Below are 20610 nucleotides of genomic sequence, written 5' to 3' on the forward strand. Positions count from 1 at the left end.
TAAGGTTAGTGCACCTCTTTCTGCTAGATACGTTTCCTAAATTAGCTTGTTAACCTAATTAGCACCTAAAAAATAACACAAAAGGGCTGGCAGACTTTAAAAGAAGATCAGAATATCCCCCCCGCCCCGCCCCCAATGGTGTAGAACTCAGACTGCAAATCTCTCAGAGACGTAACTTCCATCATTGATAATGGGTGTAACTCACAGCCAGGCTTTGGGATGCTTATCTGGATATATTTGGCCCAAAGAGCCCCTGAGATGCAGGTGAGAGATAGTGTGAGAGATGCTTTTCTCATGGTATTTTACAACTTTTGTTTCTGATCCAACTGGCATCCCATGCTGGTGACAATTAAAAGCCATGCAATTTAAACCCACTTTTTTGAATCTCCAAAAAAATGATTTGATTCAATATTTGAGCTGAGTCAGCTCAGTTTTTATTTTATGCAGACCCATTTGCTTATCCCCAGTAAAAGCCCACTTCCACAAGAAGCAATCCAAACCAATAACGAGCTGGAACATTAATTCTGCCCAGTCTATATTTCCAGCTGTCCACTGGCGAAGGCGTTGGCTGATCTTCTAGTAGGAAGCGTAATATTCGGCTTGCTGAGAATTTAATGCTCTGCTGAAGTTCATCTCTTGTAACTGAATCACATGCTGGTTGCTCTGCTCTTAGAATCACCACGCCTGCACTGAGCTGCCCCTTTTAGGGTTGCGTTCCCTCCTCTCCACTAGCTGCTTTTAGCTCATTCCACTGCAACGCAGGAGGGAGAGTCATTTGGTTATAACCACACACTCTTCTCTCCAAAGTTGTAGCATCGAGGAATTGGGCAGTATGCCTTTAAATAGTTGGTGAGCCAGCCTTCTAGTGGCCCTCGCTATGTTTCGGAAGCCAGCACAGCCCCACTGGAGCAGCAGTGTATGTATGTAGTTAGGCTATGCATGTTGCTTATAGTTAGTAAACCCGGTTCTTTGGACTCCACTGTGTGGTTCTCCATATAAATAAGTTGTGGAAAGAGCGAAAGACAGGACAATGGGCAATGAGGACGGGATGCTAAGACACAACAAGAGTGGGTTATTGCCTCTAAAGGGCAAAGGTCCTGAAATTCTAACCACTCCGTGCAGAAAAATATCAAGCTCTGATAACAGTTCTTAAACTCCCACCCACCACAGTAAGGGAGGAAGCCCTCCATGGAATGCTCTCTTTTAGCTTTTACAGGATGAGTGCATGGAATTTTGGCCGCTCTTACGCAGTGGGCTTTTTTATTGCAATAGAGATAACAACCCCGTCCGCGGCCCTGATGGCAAAACACACACCAACAAATGCGTCATGTGTAGAAATATGATGTGAGTATGAAAAATAAACAATTGCATCAGAGTAGCTAAAGCAACAGCTCATGCTGCTAGACTGGTTGTTTTCCATGTCTCCTCTCCTCTCCTCCTCCAGATTCAGTCCTACTCTTGTGGGACTTAATTCCATCTGTATGGCATAAACCCTTGGCTGAGGGATATACTGCAACCTCTGACCCCCAGTTCAGAGAGGTTAGTTTCTGACTCCCCAAAACCTTCATTTACCCCCCAGGAATCATAGAATCTCAGGGTTGGAAGGGACCTCAGGAGGTCATCTAGTCCAACCCCCTACTCAAAGCAGGACCAATCCCCAATTTTTGCCCCAGATCCCTAAATGGCCCCCTTATGGATTGAACTCACAACCCTGGGTTTAGCAGGCCAATAGCTCAAACCCCTGAGCTCTCCCTCCCCCCAGTCCTGTTACCCTTTGAAGCCAACAAGGCAGGAAATAACAGTGGATATGTCCAGAAAAAAATCAGTGCATGTTCTTAGCTTCTGGCTTTACATATGTGCCATTTAAGGGAAATTTGATATGGACATGCGTGGCAGAAATGTCTGGGGGGAAAAGAGAAGGCATGGTGAGTGGCAGCAAATGGAGAGAGGCCAAGCAATTTGTGCATGTGTAGCTAACTTAGAGCCTGAGTTCTGTCCCCTCGCCTGGCATTGCGTGGGTTCGGACAGGTTTGCGGGATGAGGTCCGTAGTCGTTAGATATTTTGGTTTTCCAGCTGAGGTTTGTGCAACTCCCTGTCACTCTCTGCCTCCCCTTCTTTCAGGGCAAGTCAAGTAAATAATGGACTCACAGGTGGAGGAGAAAATGTGATCAGAAGCCCGACAGGAAAGGTGAGGCTAAAGGTTATCCTGATTGCTACCAAGGCATGAAGGATTTCTTTGCGCACCCAAAGAAGCGGTTAGATTAATGTCTCTGGCCCAGTAGCCTTGTGTTGGTTACCTTACCCACTATAATGGGAAATCCAAGCTCAGTTAATCTGTGAGTAAAGGGCCATAACAGCCCATTTGCCCACAGGATCGGGCCAAAGTCTGTTGTTGTTACTATGCAGGCAGAATACCAGGTATGTGCAGCATTTGACAAACCAGAATTCAAAGTGATACCTAACGCTGCTCATGGTCCCTCTCCGATACGTGCCAGCCTGCAAGGTACAGCCTGCCTCTGATCTAGAGCGTCAGCTCTTAGTGCAGGGATCGTGCCTCGTTCGTAAAGCTCCAGGCACACTGTTGGCACTTGAGAAACAATGAATAGCAATAACGCTGTGTTGAAGCTCTGACCAGGGCAGGGTGTGGGAGCAAATGAGCCCTTATTGTGTCTTGTTTATCTCAATGACTTTCACGGCCAGCCCTTTTCTCATGTGGCTGTGTCTCTTTTAGTCTAGGGACTTTTCCCTTTCCCCCTTTGCTTTTTTTATGTCTGTAAGTGGAATGGTTTGAGTCAGAGGGTGTCAGATCAGATGGGTACCTTCCCCACTTCACTCTTTCTCTGAAAAAATGGTGAAAACCTTTAATCCTAGAGAGTCCAGGCTACTTTAAAAATCCACAAGGGAGATGGGGAAAGCTGTTCCATGAAAAATCTAACCTGAACTCCCCCTAGCTTGGTCAAGTGCGATCCAGAGAGGAAGGATGGTTCAGTGGTGCTAGCCTGAGGCTTAGCAGACCCAGGGTCAAATCCCTGCTCTGCCACAGACTTCCTGTGTGATCTTGGGCAAGTCACTTAGTCTCTCTGTGCCTGAGTTCCCCGTCTGTGAAATGGGGATAATGGCACTTCCCTACTTCACAGCCGTGTTGGGGGGATAAATACATTAACAATCATGAGGCACTCAGAGGTTATGATAAAGGGGGCTAGATACGTACCTAGAAGGCGGTGAACTCTCTGTAGTGGAACCCGCCTGGAGTGTTGAGAATTCTATATGGAGAGCCAGAGGAGAGCAAAACCTAGACTGAAAGTGTTCGAGCAGGCTGTTCTGCAGAAGATGCCTGGAGTGAGAGCAAATTGATAAAGAGCAGCAAGTCACCAGGAGCAACGGGAAGGCATCCAAGAGTTGTGAAGGCACCTAAGAATGAAGTGACTGAACTGTTAAAAATATATCAGATGGTTGGAGGGTAGCAAACGTTATACATCGTTTTAAAAGGCAGTAGAGGAGATCCTGGGAATTACAGACCAGTGAACCTTAGTTCAGTACCAACTACAATGGCTGAAATGATAATTAAAAATAGAATTATACAACACATCAGTGTGATATGACAGGGACCAACCAGCGTGGCTTCTGTAGAGGAAAAATCATGCCTCACTAATCTACTAGGATTTATTGGGTATGTCAACAGAATAGTGTTTCGGACCAGTGATCAGATTTACCTACCCTCCTCCAAGCTACCTTCCACTTCTGCTGTTGGGCTTTTACATGTTTGGTTTGGTGTGCTGCTTGTGCTTTTAGATTTAACTGCTTCTTAATCCATTTTAATTATTTGTGCAGAACCAGGGCTGCTTTGGAGCTGTTTGTAGGTTAAATTATTATCACTGCTCCCTCTGTATGTTAAGAGTGTTGGGAAAAGTGCTAGAATACTTGATTTGCTGTGCTGCAATACTTTCCTGGCGAGAAAGCCAACGTTTCCAAAAACTCAGCCAGTAGAACACAGGAGACACCTTGCATAAAATGTGCTACTCTCTTCTGCAGGATGACTGCAGTGAATTTCTATCACAAGTCAACGCTAATGGAGACCTCACCTGCACAAAAGAGAATGACCCCGTGCGTGACGCTTCTGGCCGGCAGCACAGCAACAAGTGCCTCATGTGTGCAGAGAAGTTGTGAGTATAGAAACTTTCCTCCAAGTAACTCAAGCAAAAGGTGGAACCATGTGTTCCAAGTCAGAGCAATTCACAGGTATCGAGTCCCACCCATGTTGGGCTTTTGCGATCCCTGAATCCAAGCGGCCCCACATGAAGTGCTACTGTGTAAGTCTCCAGCACTTGCCCCTCTTCCTCCTTCTGTTTGGTGTGAAGGCCCCGGGGCCAGGTAAGAAGCAGCATGGGGCAGCAGAGCAGAAGCAAAGCCCAGGAGATGTGGGTAAAGATAGAAAGTCACCCCTGCTAGAGGGGAAGTTCTCTCCGCTATTGGCAGCTCCTGTGAAGTCTTCCACTCATCTCCTGTACCGTCCAGATGTCCCCACTCAGCTTCCTCAGTGCGTCTGCAATTGCAGCACTGATATGAAGGCACCATCTCAGTCGGCATGTAGCATCAAGCGGCAATGGGGAAGAGAAATTCAGAGAGTAGGACAGAGTCATCAGGAACTTGTGGGTTTAACTAGGAGGTGGTGGTGTGTGGTAGCATGGACATTTTGTACAGGGAATATGGGTGTACAGGGAATATGGAGAGGGGGTTCAAAATTGTATTAGGGGCTCCATCTGAATTCTGTTATGCCCCGAAGCAATGTTTCTACCTGTAGCTCTACAGAGGTGTCCCCCCCAGCACACACCCGCTGTGCTCACTGAGGGTGGGCAAACCTCCTGAGTGAGGGAAGTTGCAGATTTGGGAAATTCTCAGTATGCTCTGGTGTGGTCAAGCGGTCTCAAAGCTCCTTTGACTTGGTATGAACCATAGCCCTGTAGTGCCATAGTTGGAATCCGTGTTTTTTTGTAGGGTCATTAAATTCAATCATCCACTCATGTTGTTCATGCAGCCTATGTCATGTATGAAGGTTAGAAATACTCCCCAAAGTGGGCAGTACACAACATACAGGCTATCTAGTTTCCATTCAAATTTTATCTCCCTCCCCCGGCCCCGCTCCTGTTTGTCAATCGACTTGTTTGGTTGGGTATTTCACTATGTTCTGCTGTTTTCTGACCTGTTTTTCTAGTTCTGCTGTTTTCTGACCTGTTTTTCTAGTGAATTTTTGTTCAAGCTTAAGTCGAGCTTTGGAACAAACATCATTCATCTGCAAGTGGGAGTCAGCTGGTCCTGGGCTCACTTTCTCTCCTTATCCCTTTCTTCCAGCAAAGAAGATGCTCAAAGAGGCATCCAGTTTGGTAGAAATACGCAGCAACCAACTCTGAACAGCCTTGATGGGAAGAGCACGTATCAGGTAAGGCTCAGCTATGTGCAGACTGCTACCTGCCCAGGAGCGTTTTACCCTTACACTAAGATAAATGACATATATTGATGATCTCTGGACAGTGGCACAGTCCTTATGTACTTCACTACTGCGTGGAAGGAAACCCAGATTCCTCCTTCCAATACCTAGTGGCCTGGTATTTAATTTTATTATTTATTTTCTTGCTGCTTTGGTAGGAGACCAAAGTCCAGGTCGTAGCCATGGACTGTAGTTGTCACCAGGCTGGAAGTTCAGCACGAGGACATAAGACATAAAGCCCTTCACAATATTTGGGAGAGCAACATTCATGTAGCTTCCTAATGCCAGTTGTAGTTTTTATCTTGTGAATGGCATGATAGGCACCGTCGGAGCAAAGCCGGGAGGGAGGGGATCAGAGAGGCCTGCGTACCCAGGTGGTTCCTGATGATGGAGTGACCCGCACCATTAAAGGCTGCACAGAGATGGAGGGGAAGAGGAAGGAGAAAAGAGTTTTAATCAGATGAAAGAAGGCGGTTACTCACTCTGAGCCTTATTCCGCCTCCATTGAAGTCAATGGCACAACTCCTGCTGACTACACAAGAGTGTGGCACCACGCCTTGTCTACACTGAGGAAGGTGGTTTCTGTGGTTTGAGCAGAAGGTGACCCAGCTTGGAAACAAACAAGGCTGTTGCTGTGTTCAGGATGAAAGAAACTCCTCGTTCAAGGCAGTCTTGTGCTGACACACTCTGGGTCATGAAAATGGCCCTTCAGCTTGGATTTCTTTCTTGAGATATCCTTGTAATAATTTAGGGTTGTCTGTGGATTCAGCCAGTTTTCCTCCCCACCGCCCTTATATGCCAGTTACTGGTTTTTAGAATGCAGCAAACAGAAACAAACGGCTTCTCAGGCCAGGCTGGTGAGCCATCCGCTGCGCTATTATGACAAAAGTTTTGTGCAGCCTGAAGGTTGCACAAGACTCGGTGCTGGCCTCCATTCTTCCTCCTGGAGGAATTGTAGCCGGTAGCTCTGGGGAGAGGTAAATCCAGTGGGCCTGCCTCCATGGTGACACCCAGGACTGCTCCAGAGCACGTAGAATCTACCTCCCCCCCACCCCATGGCCTGCTCCCTCACTACAGAACAGGACCATGATAGTCCCACTGTTTTAAGGCTCCTGTGTTCCCTGGGACAGGAATTTTCCTGGCGCTCTGATGTTTGGGGCCTACAACTGGTTTTGGAGCTTTTCCATGGATTTTTGTACCCCTGCATTGATTGTAGCCAACCCTTTTCCATGGGAAGACTTTTCTATAGTGATCTTACCTCTGCGTGATGTGTATCTGGCGTCCTCCTCTTTCCGCTTGCCCTGCCGGCGTGTTTATCTTTGAGCTCATTCCCATAAAGCTCTCACCTTCAGCAAGTTCACAGCAGCTTTGTCACTCCTGGTCCTTATTCATTCCACACTCTCCTGCTAGGAGCCATCCTTTCCTATGGACTTTCCCTGTTGCCACAATGCAGGCCCGTTGGCTCTGCTCCCGAGAGCCGTGAGCAGTCACTCTTTGCTCTGCCCCAATCCCTTCTCCTGTTCTGGGCTTTCAAACAGTGTGTTTGGTCTAGTTACATTTGGCTTTTGTTGTATTGCTTATTACAGCACCGTGACTGCGCTATGGCTGGGTGATATTTGCTTTGTGCATTGTTATCATTGTTCCCAGAAAGGCTGGCTGTGCACAGAGTTCCCTGCTTAAGGAGTTTACAGAAAGAGGGAACTTCACCGCTGCTCTAAACCAACCCCCTGTGCAAGCTGCTCTGGGTACCACTCCTGGATAATGATGATGAAGCAGGTCACACTGGGAAGCACTGAATGTAAGGCCCATTTCACCAGTAACCTGCACCACTGACACCAGTGCAAAGTGGGTGCATTCGGATTGGATAGTGTTTCTCACGCACACACTCCCCACACACATTCTGCACTGGTGGGAACAATGACACAAGGAGCGAGCAAGGCAATGGTGAATCAGGCCCTAGGGCTTACAGAAGTCTTACCTCTGGTCACGCCCCAGTATTGGAGCCTGACCAGAACAGAATATCAGATATGCTGCTCCTAGTCACAGCCAGGAGTTTCATTGCTGATGTGCGGGTGGTTGGAGTGGCAGAAAGATCTCAAAGATTATAGAAGAGCCCAGAAGAAACCCCGCATCAAATGTGCTTCTGTCCCTTTCACAGAACAGCTGCAGCCAGTCTGGTGGGACCTCTCCCTGCTCTACCAATAGCCAGGCTGCTCAGGGCGATAGCAGACCAAACTGCGGGTATGGAGGGTGAGTATGGAAACACACAGCTACTTCTGAGTGACCAAAGCAATGGCTCGAGCTGCTGTCCCAGTCTAGTCCCCATCTGCAGTGACAGCCTGAAATCAGGCTACGTTACACCTTAGTGGAGAGAAATACTTCCAGCTTCTGACCCCCCAGATCTGACCTGTCTGTCCTCCTCTGTCAAATATTGTAGCAACTTTTAAATGCACTGTCTCTCCCCCACCATGCCCACCCTGCCTGAAGGCACTGTGTTGCCACTGTTCATTGGGAAAGGCAGACAGAACTGGGCTTCAATTCCATTAATGCTAGTTAACCCCTGCAGTGGTCTCTCTTCCGAGAGCCAGGCTCATGCTGTTCTGCCATGGCCCCATCAGACAGCAGCATGTAGAACACAGGGTCCCTGCCTTCCTACCGGGGCTGGAATGCAGGATGGGAGCTGGGTGTTCAGACAGGTGTGCTCATTGCCGTGCTAAGCTGTGAGTGACATCAGAGAATAGCGCAGGGGTCGGCAACCTCTCAGAAGGGGTGTGCCGAGTCTTCATGTATTCACGCTAATGTAAGGTTTCGCGTACCAGTCATATATTTTAACGTTTTTAGAAGGTCTCTTTCTATAAGTCTATAGTATATAACTAAACTATTGTTGTATGTAAAGTAAATAAGGTTTTTAAAATGTTTAAGAAGCTTCATTTAAAATTAAGTTAAAATTCAGAGCCCCCCGGACTGGTGGCCACTGAAAACCAGCTTGCCTGCCGCCTTTGGTACACATGCTGCAGGTTGCCTACCCCTGGAATAGAGGATCGTCACCCCTTTGGCCTGACCATTTAGCCAATATGTGAGGCCTTGCAGGGCTGTTTCCATCAGGAGGAGGCATTGATGATAAGAGTCAGGTTTACTCGTGGTGCAATTTTGTTTCTTGTCCCCATTGTCCTGTTGCCCTGACCACAGGAGAATACAATAGCAGGCTGTTTCCTTGCTCCAAAATCCCCTATCTGCCAATTCAAGGGGCTTTGTGCCCAAGAAGCTTTGTCTTTCTGCCTTCTCTTTTCAGGGACATGTTCACAATTCCCTCCTCTTCCTCCTCCTGGCTTTCTGCCTTCAGCACATAAAGCCTGCAACCAATCTGCTAACCACCGTATTTGTAATCAGGGAAACCTTTCTGACAACCTGCCATGTGCCTTGGGCAGTCCCTTCATTGTTTGTACCTATCTCTACTCTGTAAATGAGTTTAATTGCTCCTTCCATTGAGCCTGAAAGAATACTGCGCACACCCACTGACTTCCACTCGGTCTGTGGTTGTCTTTGGATCAAAGATTCACCTGATGGAAGAGGTGACCTGTGCCTGCTGATGGGGGGGCAGGGAGGAGCAGAGTGAGGGCAGCCGGCTTCCACAGTGTTACTGAACATGCTCAGTACAAGCCAAGCAGAAAATCTGGGGGAGGGGAGCATGTGACCCAGCATGTCCCCCCCGCCCATGAGTCGCCTCTGCCTGATGGCAGCCATTCTCATGTTTCAATGTAACCTTCATGGAGATAATCCATATTAGGCTTTCTTTTCCAATGAGGGACCAAAGAGCCCCATCCTCTCCCACTTAAACAGGCCAGACAAAGGGAAGAAAACAATGGGAAAGGATGGGAACAGCTCCATAGAAATCTTTGCTTTAGTGCCAAGCAGGTAGGTGGCCTGGAAATTGGATCCTGAAAGTTTGTATTCGAGAAATCTCATGTAATAAGGACAGGCAGGAAGCTGACGTGTGTGCGTTCACCCTTGTTAGAGGCTTTATGTGCCAGGGCTACGTTACAAGAAGCTCATGCTTTACCTCTTCCTTCCTTCCAGCACGCAGCAAGGCACAGCTCAGTACGGTGGAACCTATGGAACACAGTCTGGCATCAACCAAAGAGAGAACCAAGGTGTTGGCAACGGCATTATCATTCCGGTAAATCTAACTTCACTCTCTAGCAAAATCCAGGAACAAAAGAGCAATCTCTAAGTGTCTAGCTAGCACTGGCGCCACGAGCCATCAGTCCTGGTTCAGAGCAGGGCTGTGAGGCTGATGAGGGGCCTGGCTAAAGACTCATGAAGAAAGATCGAAAAGATTGGGATTGTTACCTTAGAAAGGAGATGGAGAACAGGGGACATGAGAATAGTCTCTAAACTAATGAATGGTTTAGAGAAGGTAGATTAGAGCTTCTGTTTTCCCTGTCCTCCACACAAGAACAAAGACACGTTCATTGAAAGGAAAAGGTGGCAAATTCAAAAAGGAAACACTTTTTTTCACACAATGCATAATTAGACAGTGGAACTCATCGCTACAGAAATTCATTGAGGCCAAGAGTCTATCAAGATTCAAAGGGATTGGACCTTTATATGGATTACAAGAATATCCAGCGTTATCACTAATTAGGGTGACTAGATGTCTCATTTTTAAAGGGACAGTCCCTTTTTTTGGACTTTTTCTTAGATAGGCACCTATTACCCCCACCCCCTGTCCCATTTTTTCATAGTTGCTATCTGGTCACCCTATCACTAATGCTAACAAAATTTTTGGAAGGGATGTAAAACTTCATGGTTAAACTAATCTCTAGCTATGAGGGGCTAGAATGAGGACTAATGTGGGGGACAGACTGCCCCTATCTGCCTGCTGTTTGACAGTGGCTAGCCCCAGATGCTTCAGAGGAAGATCTATGAATCTGAGACAGAATACTGGAGTACATGGACCCGGAGTCTGTTCAAATGTGGTAGTTCCTATGCTCTAAGACAAGCTCTGGGTTATAATGAACAAACCATGTCAGCGACAGCTTGGTTATATTTTCTGACAGAATTTCAGAATGGAAGTGTGAAGGACATGGAGTGGTTTGTGATAAAACAGGACTTTATTGAATAACTGGAATTGGTCTGGAGAGTAAAAGCAACCACCTAGTTTTTCGTGGGTCATCAACAGGGTTAGAACCCAGGAACTCAGGATCCAAAAGCATGGGCCCTGCCTCATGAGCAAAAGGAGCAAATTCCGTTAGGGGGCAGCGGTAGTAGGCTAATATGCTCTTATGAGGTCCAGCCACTAGAGGGAGTTATGCAACTCCAAGGAATCTTCTTTGATAGGGTTTCAGATTGCCTTGGATATGAACACTGTCACATAAGGCAGATGATAGTCAGAATGTGTTGAGTACAGGAAGGAGTCTAGCGGGGACCTGCAAAGGTCACGGTTGTCTGGTTTAACTTCATTCATTGCATGGAAGCGGGAGCAAACAGCACATTAATGGAATTAGCAGATGATGCTAAACTGGGAAGTCTTGAATAACATTCTTCAGAGCAACATCCCTTGTTCTTTACGTTCCCCAGAGTAGTCAGCCATAAGATCAGAAAATGAGAATTCCTTTCCCAGCAACTGTATTAATACCGGCAAGTTGAAGAGGGTTTAAAATATCTGGAGCTACGCACGGTGATAAAAGCTTAGAGGCTAAAAATCCCTTCTTTTCCGGATGTAACTCTTGTTCTTGTTCCTGCTCTCTGAATGGATGTCTGAAATTTTTTAAATAGGAGAATAACGAAATAAGAATGACTCTCAGTCTCCTGGTCTGAATTCCTGACCAGTCAATATTCAGGCTGCAATCCCTGAAACTTTTAAGATTCCTGGATGCTTTTACAAACGAACCAGCACTGGTTTGAATACTCACACACAATGGCCAATATGGCCCCATGAATAACGACAGTGTGAACTCCCGATACCTATTTTTCGATCGTTTTTAGCGTTATTTGACAAGCTCCCATCAGTTTTTCTTTTTTGCCATCTGGTGGGTGCTGTCTGCCAGAGGAGACAGACATCAAAGTCCTGATCCCAGCCACCAATCATTATAAGAGGTCAGCATTGAAAACATCCAGCAGTTTCTTCTACAGTAAATGTATATGCAACGATCCTCTGGCGAGGGATATCAGCAGAGATTAAACCTGATACATTCAGCACTAATTGTACAGGCTTTTGCTACTCTAATAAAGGAATAACTCTGTTAGCAGGTAGCAGAAGTAGGTTATCTTCTTATGTGAATCGGACCCTGAGAGAGACCTAACACACTGAAACGTGGTCTCAAGAAAGATCAGAGGAGCTGTGGAGTGTGTGTTTGTTGTATGCAACATTGTACCCTAGTGGTTCTCTGCTACTGCGGAGTGTAGTTGTAAATGAAGATGCTGTGATTTTAATCCTTCTGGGAGGATAGGTCTCAAGTTCTGTTAAATTGCAAAAAAAGGTCTAACTGGATAAGGATGCAAAGAAACATCAGATATTATTTCCTCCTCTTTTTAGACGGACTGCAGGCGAATTCTGCATGGAATAAAGGGTGACGCAATTCTCTGCAGAAATTCCTGGGAACCCGTTTGTGGCTCTGACGGAAAAACATACAGCAACAGATGCTTCTTGTGTTTGGAGTTGATGTGAGTATGAGCAACGGCTTCCAATACCTGGCCATTCTCCTTTTACAAGCGTAATGGAGTAGTCCTATTTCTCTCATGGCTAGCGTTGTGTGGTCCTTGGTGCCTTGCCATGAAACAAACACAAAGCGGAAGAGGCAAGATTAAAAGGATGACAGTCAATTAAGATGCAACAAGCGTCCATGGCCCCTCCTGCCCCAGAAAAATGTGATTTTAAAAGTCCTGGTAGACTTAGAAACACCAGCCCAGTGCGGTGAATGTCCAGAGGACTTGTCCCTCGCTGGGAGAGGGCTGTGGCACTGTAACTGCATCCATACCCTTTGTCCCTTCTGCAGGAGAACTGGAAACAGCATTATAGTAAGGTCTGAGGGGGAATGCGCCAATGCTGCTCCAGCAAAGGTGAGGCTGCATTTCATACACAACACCAGGGACTGCTCAATGCTTCTCGTGGTCACTGACAGCAGACAGTGTTATTCGGGTTGTGGTGGTGCTTCACGGCCCCAAGCAGGGATCAGGGCCCCGCTGTACAAGGTGCTGTACAGCCATGATGATGAAGGGTAGTCCCTGCCCCTGAAAGGAGAGGTAACATAAAACAAGCAGCATGGGCACGGTAAGGAGTAGTCACAGCTCTCCTGCCTAGCCATCCCTGCAGAGCTGAGACCGCACACACAATCTCCATCTCTGCCCCATCCTGGGTAGCTCAGATCTTGTCCCGTGGCTGCTGACTCTTCGTCCAACAGGCCCAGAGTGGCTTTGACTAGCTGGATTCCCTTCAGGCCGTACACTCATCTTATCCACAAACGGCCCAGTTGTGACTCACGTTTAGAAGTGGACTGCAGACCCCTCCTTTCTATACTGTCTAAGGCCTTGTCTACACTACAGGGGAAATTCGATCTAAGCTACACAATTTGAGTTACGTGAATAGCGTAAATCAAGTCAACATAGCTTAGATCTACTTACCACGGGGTCCGCCCTATGCGGTGTTGCTCTCCCGTTGATTCCCCTTATTCATCTCGATCCGGTGGGGTACAGGAGTCGACGGGAGAGCGATCTGTGGTCGATTTAGCAGGTCTACCGCCGATGCACCGATCACTGCACGTTGATCCCCCAATAAGTGTAAACAAGCCCAGTCTTGCCCCCCAAGAGAGAAAACCAGACACTCTTTTCTGTAAGCTGAATAGTTACACGGACATGTCCCAAGCCTGACACCTGCTGTCTCTCCTTCCATTCTCAAACACACAAAGACAGCAGGGCAGGGGTGTTCTCCCAGGGTGACCGCTCACCCCAGGATTCTGTTGTGTCCTATCAACAGGCCAACTGCAGTCAGTACCCCCAAACCAAAGGGAGAGTACTGTGCACCCAGACGTCCCAGATGGTGTGTGGAACAGATGGTGTGACACACAGCAGCGAGTGTATGCTGTGCAATCAAATCCTGTAAGTACACTAATACTCTCTTTGAAACAGTTACTCCTCAGGGCAAGGCTGCTCTCCCTGCCTTTTTATAATAATATAGATAGATAGTTCTTATATAGTTCTCTTCTCATAGGTGGATCTCAAAGTGATATTCTCCCCATTTCACAGATTGGGAAAATGAGGAACAGAGAGGCTAAATGACATTCCCAAGGTCACACAGGAGATCAGTGGCAGAGCCAGGAATAGAATCCTGCCTCCCTGACTCCTAGACAGCTGGATGACCCGTACCTCCCTTATAACTTTAATAGAGTCATTTGAGTTGAGAGAAAGCCAGCTGGGTAAATAATGAAAAAACAATTCCTTGGGTAATTCATGTGAAAATTGTTGAATAAGTGGCTCATCAAATGTTCTTCAAAGCTGCTCTAGAAAGGGAGCTCTAATGAGTCAGCTAATCCCTCAAGCTGCATGGTGGCAGGAGAAGAGTTAATTTTCCTTACTTGTTTTGTGGATCGATTCAGTGCAAGTGATCTCAGTTTTCCTTCGCTATTTCTGTAGGTAATGCACCAGGTAAGGGTGTGGGATTGATGCCATCTAGTGGCAGCTGCCCAGAGTGGAAGTAGGTTGGCATGAGCGCTTTCCCCACTGGTGACCTTGGCACTTCTATGGCCTTGAACCCTATGGAAAGTGGATTTTTCATCCCATGGGACCTGCTGATGTTTAGTTTCTGCTCTGACTCGGAGCAGCTATTGAAACAGTTCCCCAAATGAGAAATTCTGGGAAATTTCCAATGGGAACAGCACTCTCTGAATGCTTCGGCGGGTCATGCTGCAGGCCCTACCTAGGCACTGTCCCAGCTGCTTAGTCTGAGCGCGCCTCTCCTAGGGAACTGTGCCAGCTTTACTGAAGATACAAATACCCCGGCTCTCCTTTGCCCTCACCCCTCCAGTGCTAGGATCCCCAAAGGTGAATGAATTACACTGCACAACATGCCCCTGTGAAATATGGGAGCACAATTATCCCTCTGTTTGCACAGAGAGAGCAGCAACTTGGCCACGGTCACACAGGGGGACTGCAGCTGAGCTGGGAATAGACTCCACATGTTAATGGGAGTTAGGCACCTAAATACCTTTGAGGATCCAGGGACCAGTCTTGTGTTTTAATCACACGACTAGCTTCCCTTTCTTTTTAATTCCTTGAAAGTGAAACGTTCTGACGAGCTTTTCTCAGAAGCAAAGAGCTATGGACTCAGCAGAGTCAGGAGCAGTTATGCCAAGGGGTGCAACACCTGTATATGGAAAAGGGAGAAGTCTTAAAATCTCCTGTCATTTGTATGCTTAGAGTCTTAAGGGCAGGAGAGACCAGAAGTGAGATTAGATTGACCAGGAGCAGCTGAAGGGAAGAGAGCAGAGTCCTTAGTGCATTGTGGTGGGCTTGTTTTATTTTAACTGACCTGTCGCAGCAAACAAATGTCCCCAAATAGAGGAGTCTCCCATGTATTGAAAATCAGATCAGCCTCCTATGACCTTGTCTTGTTACAAACATACCTAGGAGCTACATCACACAACAGAACCACTAACCCAGGAACCTATCCTTGCAACAAAGCCCATTGCCAACTGTGTCCACATATCTATTCAGGGGACACCATCATAGGGCCTAATCACATCAGCCACACTATCAGAGGCTCGTTCACCTGCACATCTACCAACGTGATATATGCCATCACGTGCCAGCAATGCCCCTCTGCCATGTACATTGGCCAAACTGGACAGTCTCTACGTAAAAGAATAAATGGACACAAATCAGACGTCAAGAATTATAACATTCAAAAACCAGTCGGAGAACACTTCAATCTCTTTGGTCACTCGATTACAGACCTAAAAGTTGCAATTCTTCAACAAAAAAACTTCAAAAACAGACTCCAATGAGAGACTGCTGAATTGGAATTCATTTGCAAACTGGATACAATTAACTTAGGCTTGAATAGAGACTGGGAGTGGATGGGTCTTTACACAAAGTGAAACTATTTCCCCCTGTTTATTCCCCCCCTACCCCACACCCCCACTGTTCCTCAGATGTTCTTGTCAACTGCTGGAAATGGCCCACCTTGATTATCTCTACAAAAGTCCCCCCACCACCCCCCCGCTCTCCTGCTGGTAATAGCTCACCTTACCTGATCACTCTGGTTACAGTGTGTACGGTAACACCCATTGTTTCATGTTCTCTATGTATATAAATCTCCCCACTGTATTTTCCACTGCATGCATCCGATGAAGTGAGCTGTAGCCCACGAAAGCTTATGCTCAAATAAATTGGTTAGTCTCTAAGGTGCCACAAGTACTCCTGTTCTTTGTGCGGATACCTAGGAGAGTTAAAATGAACCTACGGGAAAAGTCCATTAGCTCTTACAACCACAGGAAAAGTTGGCAGAGTGAGTGCTTGGTTCTCATTGCTCACCTTGGTGCTACTTGCCGTGCTCTGACACATGACTAGCACTTTTATAGAGCCTCAACTTCTTGGAAAACCCTCTTATGGCCTCTCTTATTTCCTAATTGGGAGCCAACAAATAAGAATGATTTGGGTCAGGGTCTCAGCCGTGCATGACAGCTACTGCAATTGATCATAGCTTGCAGGGTAAGGAACCCTTCCTTCTTTTGAAGCGAAAATAGGGATTCAACAATTGCTATTAAAATGTAGGGGAAAGTTGCTAATGGTACCTTCCAGTATCAGAGAAGGTGTCAGAAGCCACGGTGAAGGGCCCAATGGAAATACAGGGACATACAGATAGAGAGAATGAATCCTACTCAGGTTGGGGAGAGATCAGACATTGTCCCAAGGAAATTGTAAAAAATTCTATCTGTTGTTGTCTGAAATTAGTAAAAAGAACAGGAGGACTTGTGGCACCTTAGAGACTAACCAATTTATTTGAGCATAAGCTTTCGTGAGCTACAGCTCACTTCATCGGATGCATGTAGTGAGCTGTAGCTCACGAAAGCTTATGCTCAAATAAATTGGTTAGTCTCTAAGGTGCCACAAGTCCTCCTTTTCTTTTTGCGGATACAGACTAACACGGCTGCTGCTCTGAAATCTGAAATTAGTGAATGTGGTGGTGACTTCTGGAGTGATGTGACTCTCTAGAGGAAAGTGAGCAGTCATCTTGTCTAATCTCTTCCTCTGACTTTTATTTCCCCAGGAAAACGAAATCTGAGATTGGTATAAAGAACATAGGAGCGTGCGTTCAGGTTTGTCCAGCTCTTTTACTTATTAATTAAAGTGACGCCAGATGCAAGAACAGTGCAGGTTCTCTGGATCAAGTGCCATCGTTTTGTTCTGTGTTTGTACAGCGCCTGGCACGATACCGACCTAGTGCTTGACTAGGGCCTGTAGGCACTACCGCTGTGCAAATAATTCACATTGGTAACATAACAATAAGGCATGTGTCTACCAGACATGCCAAACCTGCAGAAAAAACACAGAAATTGGGTTTGTTTTTGGCTTAATTGGCTTGTGAGTTGCTTGTTGGCTAGTTTTTGGCTTGTAGCTTGTAGCTTAATTGGCTTGTAGCTCGTTGCTTCTTTTTTTTTGGTCGGCTCCTGGCAAACAAGGGCAAGGGGGGTGAGAGAGCCAGGGGTGCACAGCAGACCCATCACAGTCCCAGACTGCACGCCGCGGGGATCTAGTCACAGAGTATTGGGGTTCTTAGGGATTGGCTTGTTTTGAAAAGGGATTAGCTTGATTTTTGGCTTATTGTGAAAGTCAGGGTGCTTATTTACCACGTGAAAATTGGCAACTGTGGTGTCTACCTGCTGTTATGGCCCTAAAACTAGGGGGAAAGAGACAGGAAAGAATTAGAGACAGAGCAAGGAGATGGGGTTTAGATCTGGATTAAATTTAGGCTGTGGTTCAGACTGTTTTAGGGTTTTATACTACCACTCATCACCATAATATCTGGGTGCTTTCCATGTAAAATCAATAATGATGGCGAAGACCCTAGTGGACTTCAAGGAGTCTCTGGAACATCTCCCTTTTCAATGTCAAAACTCTGCTTGAAGTAGGGTGTTTTGAGGGCCAGGGGGTCGGCAGGGATTTGGAAATAAAAGGGGGTTCAGATTGCAAGAGTCACTTATGGTGGAAAGGCTTTCTGAGAGAGCAAGGCTTTGCAACATTTCTGAATGGCCAGACCCTGGATTCACCTGATCTCTTCTGAAGATTGTTGCACAGCCAGATACACTGAAGGAGAATGGGTTTTGTGCTCTGCCTTGTCCCAGACGAGCGCATCTCTGGGTTCTCGGTTTGGGCCTGACGCCAAACCAGTGAGTAGTTTGTCTTTGGAGTCAATGGTGCTGTAATCCCATGTGGATTAACACATTGTTACAGTGCGTCTCACTCCTAGTACTGAAAGCTCCAGGATTCTCTTATCGTAAGGCATTCACTGCTTAAAAACCACACTCATGGTGCTCCATGTTCTCTCTTTATTTTATACAACACATCAGAAAAAAACTTGCAAACCCATTTTTTCTTTCTTAACCCTTTTCTTACATGATGGAAATGTTTGCAGGGCTGCACCCAGACATTCTCAGCTCTCTTACAAAGATGTTAGCTTTGTCAAGTCAATTTTCCCAACCAAAGACAGACAGACAGTGTAGGAAGAAAGAGAAGACGAAAGAAGTGGAAAAAAAGAGTCGGGGCTCCAGGCGTGAGTGAGTAACAATTGTTGCTAGCTTCAGGCTGAGGTTGTGGGTACTTCCTCTAGCTGGCAGGTTCCCAGGTTTCTTGACCCTGTTTTTGTGACCCACAATGTTGTTTGAATGTACAACACAGAGTGCACATTGTTATCACACAACAAATGAATGCATAAATAATAAGACCACATGCCTATCTAACATAACAATGCTCAGGCTCTCAGATGGTCAGTGAGGCTCACCTCTTGCTCTCTCTCTCTCTCTCTTCCGAGAAGTAAAGGAGTTCAGACCACCAGCAAGTATCAAAGCGGAAGTGTGACAAAGGTACAGACAAAGATGCTCATCTCCTGCTGCTGTGACAAGAGGCCATAAAAGCACCTAGATAGATATGTCCAGATTCATAGACTCGTACATTTTTAAGCCAGAAGGGACCTTGAAAATGACCTAGGCTCCTGCAAAACACAAACCACTGAATTTCACCCAGGGATTCTGCAGAAAGCCCAGACCTTTGCTTTGTTCATTATGGTCAGAGCACAACACCAGAACAAGGGTTTGCAGCCCAAATCCTGAATGGTCTCTGGAGTTTGGCTGATAGGCTCTGCAGGGAGCCTTACCCACCCCTCTGCACCCAAAGAGAGGGGCCCTGCCATGTTGTTTCTTTGGGGGTGGTGATGGGATTTAAATGGGGACGGAGGGAATCCCTCCCCAGTACAGGTAACCAGGGCGGCTTGCGGCTGGGCCTGTGACAGTGCCCAGGAGAAACCCCCTGGGCGAACCATCCCAGCACTTGCAGAAGCAGTGCAAGCCTTCTCAGGCCGAGCTGTCCTGGGGAAGGGAGGTGCAGGCTGCCTTCTTTGCAGAGCATGTGTTGCTTCCTGGCCCCTCGCAATGTAGGGCTGTGCCTGTGGGGCTAGATTCCCTGAGGAGTGCAGCGAGTTGGGCACTGTTTGGTTTTTCAAGTGCTCTTTAGAGAGGTTTTGCCCTCCGGGACGATGACACTAAGCTCTCTGTCTCCCTCTCTCTCCAGGGCAAGTCATGGAAGAATTGATGTTAAGCATCAAGAAAGTTGCTCTAATCCTCAGTGCAGCAAAGCCTGTCTTCGTCCTTCTCCTGCACTCTCTAGGGGACAGTCCTGCCCTGGGTCAGGTGTAGGGAGATGGCATTACATGGCCCAGTCAGTCTTTTCCCAGCTCTAGCTCCTATGATTCTGTGGTCCCTCCAGGGAGTCCCATTCTCTGCTCTCCTCACATCACGATATATCGTTGTGCTGCTTCAATAAAGTGAATTCAGCAGAAACCTGTTACTTTTCTCCACCACGCCTCCTTTGAGGGACTTGTTTAATCAGCACTTGATCTGCACCCTCCATAGAAGTAGCAGATTAGGTTAGTGGATAGACCTCTCTCTGGATGGGTAGTTGGACCTCACTTTGCCCCTAGATGTTACTCTGGTGGTTCACATGAAGAGTCCAGGTGAGAATAAATAGACACATGGGACTCCCAGTTACTGTAAGTAACCTGTGATGATGCCACGCCAAAAGGGAGGATGCATGGTTTAATGGTTACAGCAGGGGATTGGGAGTCAGGGGCTCCAGGCTCTGCACAGAGTTGTTGCATGGCCTTTGGTAAGTGACTTCACCCCTCTGTGACTCTGTTTCCCACATCTGCAAAAAGGAGATTAATAAAATACTTTCCTACCTCACAGGGCTGTTGTGAGGCTTCCCTGGCTTGTGTCTGTAAAGCACTTTGAGATCTGCAGGTGACTGGCCACTATAAAATGCAGTGTATGTTAATCTTATGAGGATGATTCTTTTACTGTTGCCGTAGCACTCTTCTGTCAGAATCAATCCAGACTGCTCCCCCACTCCTCCCGGCAGTCTCTCCTCTGGCCATTGTGGGAGCTTATTTTCTTGTCCAGCCATGGGTTTGAGAGGCCCTGATTTTGGATGGAATTCAGAAACATGAAGAGCACTAGCAAGCAGACAGCTGCTGGCTTCGCTGCAGTGTTGCAGGCTGGCCCAGGGTGCCTTTGGATCTCCTCCTCTGGGGCAGCCAGGCTAGGTAGGGGCATTGCAACCATCTGACGTTTCTGGCTGCGGTCAATGCGTGCTGAATCAGAGCCCGTCTCACTGGGGATTCATCATCTAAGAGCTGATTGGAATATGAAAAATACAGCTTCCTTTTTGCATCGTCCTGGCAAACTCTACCCCAGCCATTCTCACAATGGCAGACACTGCTGAATAGCAGACAGTGCAAGGTGTAAAGGGCAGAAGTGATGTGAAGGCACATGGGGAATGACTTCAAGCACTCCGTCCTAAGACCAATAATTGAGAAATGAAGAGGGGCAGGGGAAGGGGAGGGGAGGCCTTGAAC

General features: G+C 47.0%; 1 protein-coding gene across 1 annotated transcript; it reads left to right on the forward strand.

Moving 5' to 3' along the window:
• The first annotated feature begins 1225 nt into the window (after positions 1-1225).
• LOC141992650 (serine protease inhibitor Kazal-type 5-like) lies at positions 1226-18566 on the forward strand. The gene is made up of 10 exons (XM_074961983.1): positions 1226-1344; positions 2123-2189; positions 4034-4164; positions 5351-5438; positions 9502-9663; positions 12025-12152; positions 12485-12548; positions 13462-13583; positions 16753-16801; positions 18517-18566. Exons 1-10 carry the CDS (start codon positions 1226-1228, stop codon positions 18517-18519), a joined length of 933 nt encoding a protein of 310 aa, XP_074818084.1. The 3' UTR covers positions 18520-18566.
• The last annotated feature ends 2044 nt before the right edge of the window (positions 18567-20610 follow it).

Source organism: Natator depressus, chromosome 8 (genome assembly GCF_965152275.1).
Source record: "Natator depressus isolate rNatDep1 chromosome 8, rNatDep2.hap1, whole genome shotgun sequence".
Taxonomy (NCBI): Eukaryota; Metazoa; Chordata; order Testudines; family Cheloniidae; genus Natator; species Natator depressus.

Excerpts from the sequence above, each read along its gene's own strand:
- LOC141992650 (XM_074961983.1), top strand. The coding sequence starts at position 1,226 with ATGGAATTTTGGCCGCTCTTACGCAGTGGGCTTTTTTATTGCAATAGA. Across the intron at positions 4,165-5,350 it reads CTCATGTGTGCAGAGAAGTT|CAAAGAAGATGCTCAAAGAG; the intron begins GTGAGTATAGAA and ends CCTTTCTTCCAG. Across the intron at positions 12,153-12,484 it reads TTCTTGTGTTTGGAGTTGAT|GAGAACTGGAAACAGCATTA; the intron begins GTGAGTATGAGC and ends TCCCTTCTGCAG.